Source organism: Eumetopias jubatus, unplaced genomic scaffold (assembly GCF_037043125.1).
Source record: "Eumetopias jubatus isolate StellerSeaLion01/CBP00866 unplaced genomic scaffold, mEumJub1_p1.0 scaffold_7, whole genome shotgun sequence".
NCBI lineage: Eukaryota > Metazoa > Chordata > Mammalia > Carnivora > Otariidae > Eumetopias > Eumetopias jubatus.
In genome coordinates, this window is record NW_028274813.1 from 77,896,764 (window position 1) to 77,910,933 (window position 14,170).

Sequence of the window (14,170 nt, forward strand, 5' to 3'; positions counted from 1 at the left end):
TGAAATCACTGTGAAAGTGAATCTTAGGTTTACTTGCCTTGTCCTCCAAGTGCAATTCCAAAAAGCGTAGATAAGCAACAGGTGCAAATGCATCAGCTGAATGTGTGACCACTTCTGATGAATCACTAAAACACAAAAATTTTATAATGCATTTATTTACTACATAAATTGTGGCAAATTGTTCTCTGCTAGTGACTAGAAGAAACCAAAAATCCTCCTTTTGTATTTATTTCCACTGATAAACAACATGTAGTGATTAACACCTATTTTTAATAACCTAATATTTAATTGGAAAAGGATCAAGGATGCTAAATTTACAAGAAAAAGTAAAGAAGCTTTTGTCTTTGTAACGACACAGTTCAACTTTCAGGTTCACTCAAAGCTCTCTGAACAGTTTTGAGACTTAAAATTCCTATTCAATTTCATTTTCACAAATTTGCTTGGTAGGGGCTAACCATTAAACAACAGCGCTTTATCTTCATTATTCCTTTCATTTTCAAGAGGTAATTCATTCAGTGTTTCACACAAAATCTCAATTATCCTTCACAAAAGCAGTACTGGTGACGGTTTTAAGCTCTAGGTGAACTCTTCACACTGCAATATCATTGCTATTAAAATTGATTGTCTGACATAGTAATTACCACATTCAGGTAAAATGGTATGAACTGCTTGCCGGCACCATATGGATACATGTAAATTAACTCAACTTTTATCAAAGATACCCTGTAAAGCACATATGAATAACTAAGATTATGTGTGAAGTTCTAATAACTAATTATTTTTTATTGTTGTTTATTAAGAAAGCAATAGTGTTTTGCATTTCAACTGAAATTTTAAAAATAGAATTTCCCCATATCTCTTTAATGCCTTGGGAACTAGTTCCATTGTTTATATTAATACATTGCTAGCATTTCAACCTTTGTAGGATAGCAAAACAAACTGTTACTTTATTTGACTTTGCCATTAATGTAAGATATTTTTGAGTCAACTTTTGTAATGTAAAGTTATTTAGTGGCAATAAAAGGAACCTCAAAATACTTGGCTCCAAAATATTAAATTTTCATGGGCAAAATCTGTTTACTTTTCCCTTTGAACGATCAGAGATAGAGAAGAAAATGTCTGATGATTAAAAAAGTCAACTACCATTCATGAGCCTTTAATATCAAATATGCCTCTTGTTAATGCTTAGGAGGAAATAACATTAAGAAGGGCTCCTGTGACATTACAAGGAAAGCAACTTATGTTATAAAAGAAACAGAATTATTAAAGAGTCAGGATCCTGACAGAAAGATATAACTTGCCTTCACAGGCTACATAACCAAAAGATGTCTCTGGTATAACGAGGAGGAAGAGAAAGAGAAAGTAAAGAGGCCGGCTTGCTTTCTCCCATCTGCCCTTCTGGCTTGTTAGCCCTAGTCTTGTTTTTTCTACTTACTCCAAAATTGCTTGTTCTGGTTGTATCTTGGCTCATCGATCAGATTCAAATTCCAATTCCTATGTACAACCTTACTCTTACATTAAATGTCCATCTCCCTGCTCCTGATCTCAGCCTTGGAAACTGACCCTGAGCCTTAATTATGCCTAATCTAGGCATCTTGGTTTTGATATCCTTGACAATGGAGTGCACCAAAACTATCATTAACCCAGAACCAACGCTATGTCAGTAGAAAGGGTTTCGGGCCCTCCCTTCTCATGCCAGTTATCTGCATTAGAAACAGAAGGTTGACAGCAAATAGCTCATTTAACTAATGTAATTATTACATTCAGAATAAAGATGTTATACAGAAAAAAATATAGAATATTCTAAGCACCAAATAAACAATATGATTTTTATGGATTCTATGAAAACCCAGAATCTCTAATTGACTAACATCATTTCATTCACTTATACAAAGCCAGACAACTGGAAGAGACCAGATCTCAAAGGAACAGTTTTTAGTTTCAAACAGAATAATGTCCTATTGCTTTTCTTTTCCCTTTCAGAAACTCAAATGAAACTCAACTTTCAAGGATCTTTGGTTTCTGTCTGCTTCATGGATTTTTCTGAAACCCAGAGTAGGATCTGTTGGAAATCCTCAGAGTGACCCAGAAAATAAAGACCAATTGTGCCACAGCAAAAATGTTTTCCAGTTGGCTACTCTCCTCCCCTTTCCCTGTTAATGCAAGTAGTCTGGGCACTACCTCTTATTCAACCAAGGCTTTTCTGTAGCCAGGGGGTTAGCCCATGTTCCCTTTCACTGCTGCATTAGGCTTAGCCTTAGATACAATTTCAAAAGGACAGCTAAGTCAGGCCAGGCTCCCAAGGTGTGAGGCCAGGCCCTATCCCCTCACTTCAAAACAAAAAACCTGATGTTATCTCTTGAGACAGCCATGGTCTTTGTTCCTACCTCTCCTCTAAGAAGACAACTGTATACATGTATTCCCTGTGGACTCACACTTATCCTCATAGACATCTCCAGTATCATCTCTGTGAAGCCTTCCTTGACATTTTCCAATAGTCCTAGTTTTCTCCTTTTCTGTGTTTTCATAATGTGTTCACAGCCTTTTCATTGCACATCCACTACATTATAATTATGTGTTTGTATGCTTGTCTTTCTTCTTAGAGAGGGACCAAGTTTTGATCACCTTTGTCTGACTCTCCCCTACCCCACCCCTCTTGGCTCAGTACAGAGAACATTGTCTGGTACTCATCAAACATTTGTTGAATAAATGACTGTAGTTGAAATTCTGTTAAGTATTTTCACATTACACACTAACTATTGAACTCTCATAAACCCACACTGATTTTTTAATTACCTATCTTCTCATGAATACATACTTTTTCATATGTGTATACTGCAGGTATACATGTACATATATACATGCACACACACCAATGTACCATATGCCATCTCTAGCATAATAAAGATAACATTTAATAGCCTAAAAATTTAAATATAAGGAAAATAGTTCATAAATTTAAATAAATCCCAGGTGATACAGGATAGATGTCAGAGGGTAGATAAGTACTTGATTCATCCCCACTGCTAAATGCCACATTGTGACGCCCTGTGCTGAATTATTCCTTGAGTGGGTAGGAAACAGGAGTAGGTGGGAAAAATAAGTACAAAGTGTTTTAACCATAGATTTTAGTCCTTCTTTCCTTCCTTCCATCCATCCATCCCATGTGTAGCAACTTTACATTAGAGTATAGTAATATTAATAACTCAAATGGAAAGATGGGGATGTATCAAATACTCACATTTTGAAAATATGTTCATTAATAGAAGAAAATCACTTTCATTAATACAACATTAAGAGTTCAATTCTTATGTCTGAAAAACATACATATGTATTTTTAAAGTAAGAAGTAATATGAAAGTAGGCTCTTTGAGGACCTACAATTGTCCCACAATTATTCTCCTTTCATAAAGGCTAAACTGTAATTCTTTTCCTCAAGGCCTCTCAGAAAAAAACCCTTCACTTCCTGATCTAAAAACTCTATCCAGAAGTGAGCAATCACATACTAATTGACATGAAAAGTGAATTGTAAAATGCTCTAGTTAGAACATTTTTAAATTACTTCCAGATAAAGACTGTTATATCAGTCTTTCCTACAAGATTTTAAAAATGTTAATTGGGGCAAAATGTATCTTATAATAAGCTTCCAGAACCACCCCAATTTCTCTAAATTACTTCATTATACAAAAAGGATTCAATCTGTGTTTTTGAAAAAAAGTCCTAATGATAATCAAGTCATTTTGCAAGTAAATGTTTATTTTTTCTCCCCTTAGAGGTGATCTTCTCTTTTTCATCAAAAAAAAAAAAAAAATTTGAATCAGACATTTGAAATGGGATTCCTAATCATCAATTAGTTTTATGCCAATTGTGGCAGACCATAGAGCAGGAGAAATTTTAATTTGTCCAAAGAATGAATTCAAAGTTAAAAGATCCAGTATTATTAATGGTCAATTGTTAACAACTAGTTACAAGAACTAAACTTATCTTTTAACTGAATGTGCAATGTACATTCACTCACAGTATCACATTTAGTGCTTATTAGATAGGTATGATATGGACATTTTCTATTTTAAAGAGGAGTTAAGATTTTATATATAATAGGTGACATGCTTTTTCCACTAAACTAGGATATGTCCCAACCTATAACCTCCAATTATAACCTAAAAAGGAACACATACAAGTAAGTGACAATGGGGTAAGTAAAAACAAGTAAATAACAAATGACAAATTAATTCAACAATATTTAACACTTATTAGTGACAACTATGTGTTCTAAGAGTTCAAGAATGAGAACAAGCCCTAGAGGGGATGGCAGCAAAAGCCTTTAAAAACGGAAGGATTTTTACAGCATGGAAAATATAGCCAGTGGTACTATAGTAGTAGTGCTGTATGGTGACAGATGGTGGCTACACTTGTGGGCAAAGCATAACCTATAGACTTGTCAAATTGCTATGTTGTACACCTGAAAGTAATGTAATGTAATGCTGTGTGTCAACTATATTTCAATTAAAAAGAAAAGGAAAGAAAGGAAGGATTTAGTAAAGAGGAGAAAAATGGGAAGGCAAGCCAGAGAAAAGGCATTAAGTAAGAAAGTAATGAAGGTGAGGCATAGCCTATGAAGAAAAAAGCATAGAATATGCTTAAGCATTAGAATTAGATGAGTGATGAACTGATAAGTGAGTAGGAATGAAAAGACAGTGCTTCCGCTGTGTTCTCAAGATACACACCTGTATGTTAGCACTTATGTAATTGATTTGCCTGTCTCTCCTGTTACAGGAACAACTTCTACAGAGCAGAGCAGTAGCTTGCAGAGTTCCAACCACATAATTCACCTCAATAAATGACTGTTCAAATGAACCCAACAGCTCATTTCAGCACTAACATACCTCTCTGACATCCCTCTCTATAATAGCATGACTAAATTCTCTCATGCCATTGTCTCGGCCAGGCTCAGATTGCCTTGCCTACAAATGATATCCACAAAAGTTTCAGTTTGGTGGGGGGGGGGGGAGATGGCGAAGGAATAGGAGACCCTATTCCAACCAGTCCCCGGAGTTGAGCTGGATATCTACCAGACCACTCTGAACACCCACAAAATCAGCCTGAGATGTAAGAAGATAGATCTGGATCTCCACAAACAGAATATCACAGGCAGTTGGTTTTGAGGTAGGAAACGGGGAGCCGTGATTCTGCGGGCAGATATTGGAGGATAAAGAAAGGGGGAGGGAGCCGAGCCGTGGGGATCCCACACCACTGGTGAGCGATAGCCTCCCACGCTGGTGACTGGGCACAGACTCACAGACTGGTAGCGGCGGGGAAAGGACTTTAGGGCAGCCCCCTGGAAGGAAACTGGAGCGGCATAAGTGAACTGGGGGCGGCTGGTGGTTTGAGAAGCACAAAGGTTAGAGACGTGCCCCCGTTCCCTGACCTGGAGGTGAGGACTGGGGACATTGCAGTTTATAGCAGCACAGACAGAAATGGAGATAGTGTGGCCTGGAGAGCTCACTGAAGAACATACTGCGATCTCTCTGCTCTGAGGCAGAGGGTTGGAAACGTTTTTTTCTGCTCTGACTCTCCGAAGAGATGCGGAAAGCCACCAGGGAAAGCCACCGGAGAACAAGAGCCCATCCCCCGCCACAGGGGGCAGGGCAACTCTGCCCAAACAGGGTTGCCTGAGTAACAGCGCGGCAGGCCCCACCCGAGAAGATAGGCTGGGAAAACAAGAGGCCAGGAACCCTAAGGTCCCTAGAAAACATGTGCATCTTGCTTGGGTTGTGGTCAATAATTTGGACTCTATACATTCCTTCAACCACCCCTCAATAGAATGACTAGGAGGAGGAACCCCCAAAATAGGAAAGACTCAGAGACTATGACTATGACACAGATTTACAAATGGATTCAGATATAACCAAGATGTTGGAGATGGAATTCAGGCTAGCAATTGTGAAAACAATAGCTAGAATGGAGAAATCGATTAATGGCAACATAGTCTCTAGGGGCAGAAATGAAAGCTGAATTGGCAGAACTTAAAAATGCTATCAATTAGATCTAATCTAATCTAGATAATCTAACAGCTAGGGTAAGTGAGGCAGAAGAACGAATTAGTGACCTAGAAGACCAATTAGTAGATAAAAAGGGAAAAAAGGAGGCCAGGGAAAAACAACTCAGAATCCATGAAAACAGAATCAGAGAAATAAGTGACACCATGAAACGTTCCAATGTCAGAATTACTGGAATCCCTGAGGGGGTGGAGAGAGAGGACTAGAAGATATATTTCAGCAAATCGTAGCTGAGAACTTCTCTAATCTGGGGAATGAAACAAACATTCATGTCCTAGAGGCAGAGAGGACTCCTCCCAAGATCAAGGAAAACAGGCCAACACCCCAGCATATAATAGTAAAACTCACAAATCTTAGAAACAAGGAAACCATCTTAAGGGCAGTTAGGGGGAAGAGATTCCTTACATACAGAGGGAGGAACATCAGAATAACGTCAGACCGACCTGGCAAGCCAGAAAGGCCTGGCAAGACATATTAAGGGTACTAAACGAGAAGAACACGCAGCCAAGAATACTTTATCCAGCAAGGCTATCACTTAGAATGGATGGAGAGATGCAGAGCTTCCAAGACCGGCAGAAACTGAAAGAATATGTGACCACTAAGCCGGCCCTGCAAGAAATATTAAGAGGGGTTCTATAAAAGGAGAAAGACCTCAAGAGTGATATAGAAAATAAATTTACAGGGACAATCTAGAAAAACAAGGTCTTCACAGGCAACATGATAACAATTAATTAATATCTTTCAATAATCACTCTCAACATGAATGGCCTAAATGCTCCCATAAAACGGCATAGGGTTGCAGACTGGATAAAAAGACAGGATATGCTGTCTATAAGTGACTCATCTGGAACCTAAAGATACATCCAGACTGAAAGTGAAGGGATGGAGATCCATCTTCCATGCCAGCGGACCTCAAAAGAAAGCTGGGGTAGCAATTCTTATATCAGACAAATTAGATTTTAAACTAAAGACTGTAGTTAGAGACACAGAAGGACACTATATCATTCTTAAAGGGTCTATCCAACAAGAAGATCTAAAAATTGTAAATATCTACGCCCCCAACATGGGAGCAGCCATCTACATAAGCCAACTGTTAACCAAAATAAAGAGTCATATTGATAACAATACGTTAATTGTAGGAGACCTCAGTACTCCACTCTCAGCAATAGACAGATCACCTAAGCAGAAAATCAACAAAGAAACAAGAGCTTTGAATGACACACTGGACCACATGGACCTCATAGATATATACAGAACATTCCACCCTAAAACAACAGAATACTCATTCTTCTTGAGTGCACGTGGAACTTTCTCCAGAATAGACCACATGGGTCACAAATCAGGTCTCAACCGATACCAAAAGATTGAGATTATTCCCTGCATATTCTCAGACCATAATGCTTTAAAACTGGAACTCAATCACAAGAAAAAATTTGGAAGAAATTCAAACACTTGGACGCTAAAGACCACTCTGCTCAAAAATGTTTGGGTCAACCAGGAAATCAAAGAAGAACTTAAACAGTTCATGGAAACCAATGAGAACAAAAGCACATCGGTCCAAAACCTATGGGACACCGCAAAGGTGGTCCTAAGTGGGAAATACATAGCCATCCAAGCCTCACGCAAAAAAATAGAAAAATCCCGAATTCACCAACTAATTCTACACCTTAAAGAACCAGAGAAAAAGCAACAAATGATGGGTAAGCCACACATTAGAAGAGAAATAATTAAGATTAGAGCAGAGATCAATGAATTAGAAACCAGAAACACAGTAGATCAGATCAATGAAATTAGAAGCTGGTTCTTTGAAAGAATTAATAAGATCCATAAACCACTGGCCAGACTTATCTAAAAGAAAAGAGAAAGGACCCAAATTAATAAAATTTTTAATGAAAGGGGAGAGATCTCGACTAACACCAAGGAAATACAAACAATTATTAGAAATTATTATCAACAATTATATGCCAATAAGCTGAGCAACCTGGATGAAATGGATGCCTTCATGAAAACCTACAAACTCCCAAGACTGAAACAGGAGGAAACTGACAACCTGAATAGGCCAATAACCAGTAACGAGATTGAAGGAGTGATCAAAAACCTCCCCAAAAACAAGAGTCCCGGGCCTGGTGAATTCCCTGGGGAATTCCACCAAACATTCAAAGAAGAAATAATACCTATTCTCCTGAAGCTGTTTCAAAAAATAGAAACAGAAGAAAGCTTCCAGACTCATTCTATGAGGCCAGCATTACCTTAATCCCCAAACCAGGCAAAGAACCCATCAAAAAGGAGAATTTCAGACCGATATCCCTGATGAATATGGATTCCAAAATCCTCAACAAAATCCTAGCTAATAGGATCCAACAATACATTAAAAGGATCATCCACCAAGACCAAGTGGGATTTATCCCCGGGATGCAAGGGTGGTTCAACATTCACAAATCAATCAGTGTGATAGAACACATTAATAAGAGGAGAGACAAGATCCATATGGCCCTCTCAATTGATACAGAAAAAGCATTTGACAAAATACAGCATCCTTTCCTGATTAAAACTCTTCAGAGTATAGGGATAGAGGGACCATTCCTCAAGTTTCTAAAATCCATCTATGAAAAACCCATAGTGAATATCATCCTCAATGGGGAAAAGCTGAGAGCCTTTCCCTTAAGATCAGGAACATGTCAAGGATACCCACTCTCACCACTATTGTTCAACATAGTACTAGAAGCCCTAGCAACAGCAATCAGACGACAAAAAGAAATACAAAGTATTCAAACTGGCAAAGAAGAAGTCAAACTCTCTCTTTTCACAGATGACACGATACTTTATGTGGAAAACCCAAAAGACTCCACCCCAAATTACTAGAACTCATACAGCAATTCAGTAATGTGGCAGGATACAAAATCAATGCACAGAAATCAGTTGCTTTCTTATACACTAACAATGCTACTGTAGAAAGAGAAATTAGAGAAATGATTCCATTTACAACAGCACCAAAAACTGTAAGTTACCTCGGAATAAACCTAACCAAAGAGGTAAAGGATCTATACTTTAGGAACTACGGAACACTCATGAAAGAAATTGAAGAAGACATAAAAAGATGGAAAAACATTCCATGCTCATGGATTGGAAGAATGAACATTGTTAAAATGTCTATGCTACCCAGAGCAATCTACACCTTCAATGCCATCCTGATCAAAATTCCAAAGACATTTTTCAAAGTGCTGGAACAAACAATCCTAAAATTTGTATGGAATCAGAAAAGACCCCGAATCACCAAGGAAATGTTGAAAAAGAAAAAAAAAAGCTGGGGGTTTCACACTGCCCGTTTTCAAGCTATATTACAAAGCTGTGATCACCAAGATAGCATGGTACTGGCACAAAAACAGACATATAGACCAATGGAACAGAATAGAGAGCCCAGATATGGACCCTCAACTCTATGGTCAAATAATCTTCGACAAAGCAGGAAAAAATATGCAATGGAAAAAAGACAGTCTCTTCAATAAATGGTGCTGGGAAAATTGGACAGCCACATGCAGAAGACTGAAACTCGACCATTCTCTAACACCATACACAAAGATAAACTCAAAATGGATGAAAGACCTCAATGTGAGATAGGAATCCATCAAAATCCTAGAGGAGAACATAGGCAGTAACCTCTTTGACATCAACCACAGCAACTTCTTTCAAGATACATCTCCAAAAGCTAGTGAAACAAAAGCAAGAATGAACTTTTTGGGACTTCATCAAGATAAAAAGCTTCTGCACAGCAAAGGAAATAGTCAACAAAACAAAGAGGCAACCCACAGAATCAGAGAAGATCTTTGCAAATGACACTACAGATAAAGGGCTGGTATCCAAGATCTATAAAGAACTTCTCAAACTCAACACCCAAAAAACAAATAGTCAAGTCAAAAAATGGGAAAAGACATGAACAGACACTTCTCTGAAGAAGACATACAAATGGCTAACAGACACATGAGAAAATGTTCATCATCATTAGCCATCAGGGAAATTCAAATCAAAACCACATTGAGATACCACCTTACACTACTTAGAATGGCAAATATTGACAAGGCAAGAAACAACAAATGTTGGAGAGGTTGTGGAGAAAGGGGACCCCTCTTACACCATTGGTGGGAATGCAAGTTGGCATAGCCACTTTGGAAAACAGTGTGGAGGTGCCTCAGAAAATTAAAAATAGAGCTGCCCTATGACCCAGCAATTGCACTTCTGGGTATTTACCCCAAAGACAGAGATGTACTGAAAAGAAGGGCTATATGGACCCCAATGTTCATAGCAGCCATGTCCGCAACAGCCAAACTGTGGAATGAGCCAAGATGCCCTTCAACAGATGAATGGATAAAGAAGATGTGGTCCATATATATAATGGAATATTACTCAGCCACCAGAAAGGATAAATACCCAACTTTTACATCAACATGGATGGGACTGGAGGAGGTTATGCTAAGTGAAATAAGTCAAGCAGAGAAAGTCAATTATCATATGGTTTCACTTATTTGTGGACCATAAGGAATAGCATGGAGGACATTAGGAGAAGGAAGGGAAAACTGAAGGGGGGGAATCGGAGGGAGTGATGAACCATGAGAGACTGTGGACTTTGAGAAACAAACTGAGGTTTCTAGAGGGGAGGGGGAAGGGGGATGGGTTAGCCTGGTGATGGGTATTAAGGAGGGCATGTACTGCATGGAGCACTGGGTGTTATACAAAAACAATGAATCATGGATCACTACATCAAAAACTAATGACTACCATAACATAATAAAATAAAATTTAAAAAAAAGTTTCAGTTTTCAGGTCTAAAGCACTATAATAAATAGACCTTCTGGTTATGTAGTATAAAGCAGTACATCTTTATAATTCTAGATTGTTCATAAAGACTTCTAGGACCTCAAGTTGTCAAGTAAATGGGAAAAGTTGTATTCTTCGGCATTTTTCTCTTATCGTGCCTTTTTTTTTTTTTGCTAATTTAGTTAGTCCCATATTAATTAAGTAAATATACTGTAAGTTCCCCATTATACTGTAATTTCACCCACACATGCAAATACTCCTCTTTAATAACAAAACAGTATTTTCTTATAGAAGTAAGAGCTAATGTACACTTCACTCACGGATTATTTTGTGATCAGAGTAGCCAGAAGAAATATCTCCCACATATGAACTTATAACTTTTATCCCTTACCATCTTGTATCTTAATTGTACACAGATGTCTTCCGCTCAACCTCTGAAAGCATCAATGGTGCCCAGTAGAATGCGTTAGACAATAATAGGTACTTGATAAATATTTGCCAAATAAATTATTCTGTCGATGATTATTAATGGAAAAGAAGTTAAAAGAACATGAAAAAAGTAAGAGTGGATGAATATACATATATGATAATGAAAAATGCCTTGGCCATGTTTCACTAGATAAATGTATTTTTTAGAAAATTCACCTAGAGTTGTCTTAATTTTCTTTTATTTAAAAAAAGATTTTATTTATTTATTTGTCAGTGAGAGAGCGAGAGAGCACAAGCAAGGGGAAGGGCAGAGGGAGAAGCAGGCTCTTTGCCGAGCAAGGAACCCGATGCGGGACTCAATCCCAGGACCCTGGGATCATGACCTGAGCTGAAGGCAGACACTTAATTGACTGAGCCACCTAGGCGTCCCGTTTTAACTTTCATAGATCACTCCTCTGCTTGTTATTAATATGTAGAAAGAAATCACCCCTTAGTGGTGAACATGTTGAAGCTGTCCACTCGATACAGGACGCCAATCTTTCATCAGATGTGGTTCCTGAAGTCAAGCATAATTCTGCCAATCTTTTCCAAGAATAAGAGCTTAGGAAAAGCAGATAAAGTGCTCTCTTAGCATAGGAGAAGAGCAACACAAATTAGAGTACAGATAACAATGTTAACAGACTGAAAAAAAAAGAAAGTTCTTGTTTTTCATTACACTAATTTTAACAATCTAGGGCAAAGAAATCCCAGTGCTTACCATAAACCGAATTCACTCAAAAACAAAGTTTATATGTAAAAATAACCCCAAATAGTAAAAGAGAAATGTTTAGCATTACTATTCCAAGTTGTAAAAGCCAAGAAAAAGGAGAGGATGGAGTTAATGGAACCCACAGGCTACTGATGTGGCAGTTTATCAAATGTGGCTGTAATGAAAGATAAATAATATAGGCAATTCACACTTCATGAAAGGATAAAAGTGTCAGTGTGTAGGTACCACTTTTACTGCAGGGCATAATCAGCAAGTAAACGAAAGTGCAATGTCTAAAAAGTTTATAGCCTTCTACGAAGGCCTCGTCTTGTCAGGTATTGATTTAGGTATTCAGACGACTTCACTGGTATTAAACAAATTGAGTGTTTGTGAACTTAGAGGACACGTTCTATTTCTACCAACAAAAGTTGCCTCAAGCTTAATGTTAAGTTGTTTCCATCACTTCAATTTAAGGAAAGGGAAGAAAATGCTGAAATGATATCTTACACAATTATTTTCTTCTTAAATAGAGGGCAATCCAAAGTGAATGTTTCATACTCTCCACCTTCTCCACAAACATGGACTCCATACTTCTTAGAAAGCTGGAAGTAAGAGAACAACAACAACAATAAAACAGGAAACTTAAAATTAGACAGCAAAAATGCTCACTTAACTAATATTATTTTTTCCTAAAAAAAAAATCCATGCAAGAAACTTTAATTCCAAAATATATCACAAGCCACAGGAAAATAACTTTATATTTCTACTTAAAACATGTGTTTAAGGCCATTTGAAAATGTTATCATTAAAGCACAGGAGTTTTATTAATCTCAAAATCCTTATAAAAAGATGTAAAGGGCCAACACTTTATGTGTAACAAGAAAACTTAGAGATTACCATAAATTTTAGGAATGACACTAGCTTTAGATTCAAAGAAGGCTAAGGAGAAAAGGTACTTAGTCATGAGGTAGTAAATTAGACTGCATGTGGCCAAACTGGGCTTCCCCCTGCCCTTTGACCTATATGTGAATGGCGGTAAAAATAGGTTGTGTTTAGAGCATTTCTTGGAGACACAGAGAAAGCAATCTAAGGGCTCTCCTTTGGCCTGTGAACAAAAGGGAGTCAACAAACATGGTTATTATGCTTAAGGTTATTAATGGTGAAGTTCCAAAGGTACTGAGAACTGATGAAGTTCCAAAGCTGTAGACAAGCCTTAGGAACGTCTGACTCCAAGAAAGTTTGGGATAGCTTATCATGTTGTCTAATTAAACCTGAAATTAAAAAAACAAGCAAGCAAAGAAACAACGAACAACCTGCAATCTGCATTAAATATAAGCTATATTATTTAAATAATCTTGAGACTGGGAGTAAAATAATTTCCCATTCGGCTGGTATATGGCTGGAATCAGTGGCAGGGAACACTCTCACTGACGATGTCAGAAAAGCTTCCTGTTCTTGTGTTGAGGCTTTATTACTATGTTCTATCTCCTTCACTCTGAATTTCATAGCTTTCCCTGCTTATAGCCTCTCCTAGTCCAAAGTCCTCATTGCCCAAAGGAAGAGTGACTCCATGGATGTTCACTGTGCTGGCACTATGGCCTAAGTCTTCAGGTTTATATAGTTATGCATTTATTTCTCTAGTTATTTTTGTGGTTGTGCTATAATTCTGCATCCATTACATTTAAACTCTTGACTATGTGCCCTTAGCGACTTAAAGCATGGATCTGTGAGAATTCTACTGCTCTTTTCAAGGATCAGCAGTAATGTGAATGACACCGTAAAGCCAAACAGTAAGAAAAGTGAAGGAAAGAAAGCTGGGGTGGCATTTTCTGTATGAGTTCACAAGAGCAAAGCAGAAATTTTCACCACCTTGAGTCATGAAGTAGAGAAGCGGCAAGACAGAATTATGGCAGTTGGTCCTTATGGGAGCAGATAACAGGAACAGATTACTTTACCATATTAAATCAAATTAAATTAATATCTGCTCTGCAATATAAATGTAGAAATAATAACAGGATATGGGTTTCAGGGATGTTTCCTCGTTCTGCTGGCTAGGGTTTGTCCTCTTTTTTGATGATATCCTTTTCACTGGTCTTCCCATTCAGCAACTTTCCACCAAATG

General features: G+C 37.8%; 1 protein-coding gene across 3 annotated transcripts in view; it reads right to left on the reverse strand.

Moving 5' to 3' along the window:
* DPH6 (diphthamine biosynthesis 6) overlaps positions 1–14,170 on the reverse strand; it is a 196,461-nt gene that overhangs the window by 8,767 nt on the left and 173,524 nt on the right. For all 3 annotated transcript variants that reach the window (XR_003611734.2, XM_028119555.2, XM_028119556.2), the window contains exons 7-8: positions 12,556–12,650; positions 38–125 (exon numbers count right to left, since the gene is read on the reverse strand). Coding sequence is in view for 2 of the 3 variants with exons in the window: in XM_028119555.2 (XP_027975356.1) it covers positions 38–125; positions 12,556–12,650 (183 nt within the window). In the remaining variant the exon portion in view is untranslated. The remainder of the gene's footprint in view (positions 1–37; positions 126–12,555; positions 12,651–14,170) is intronic.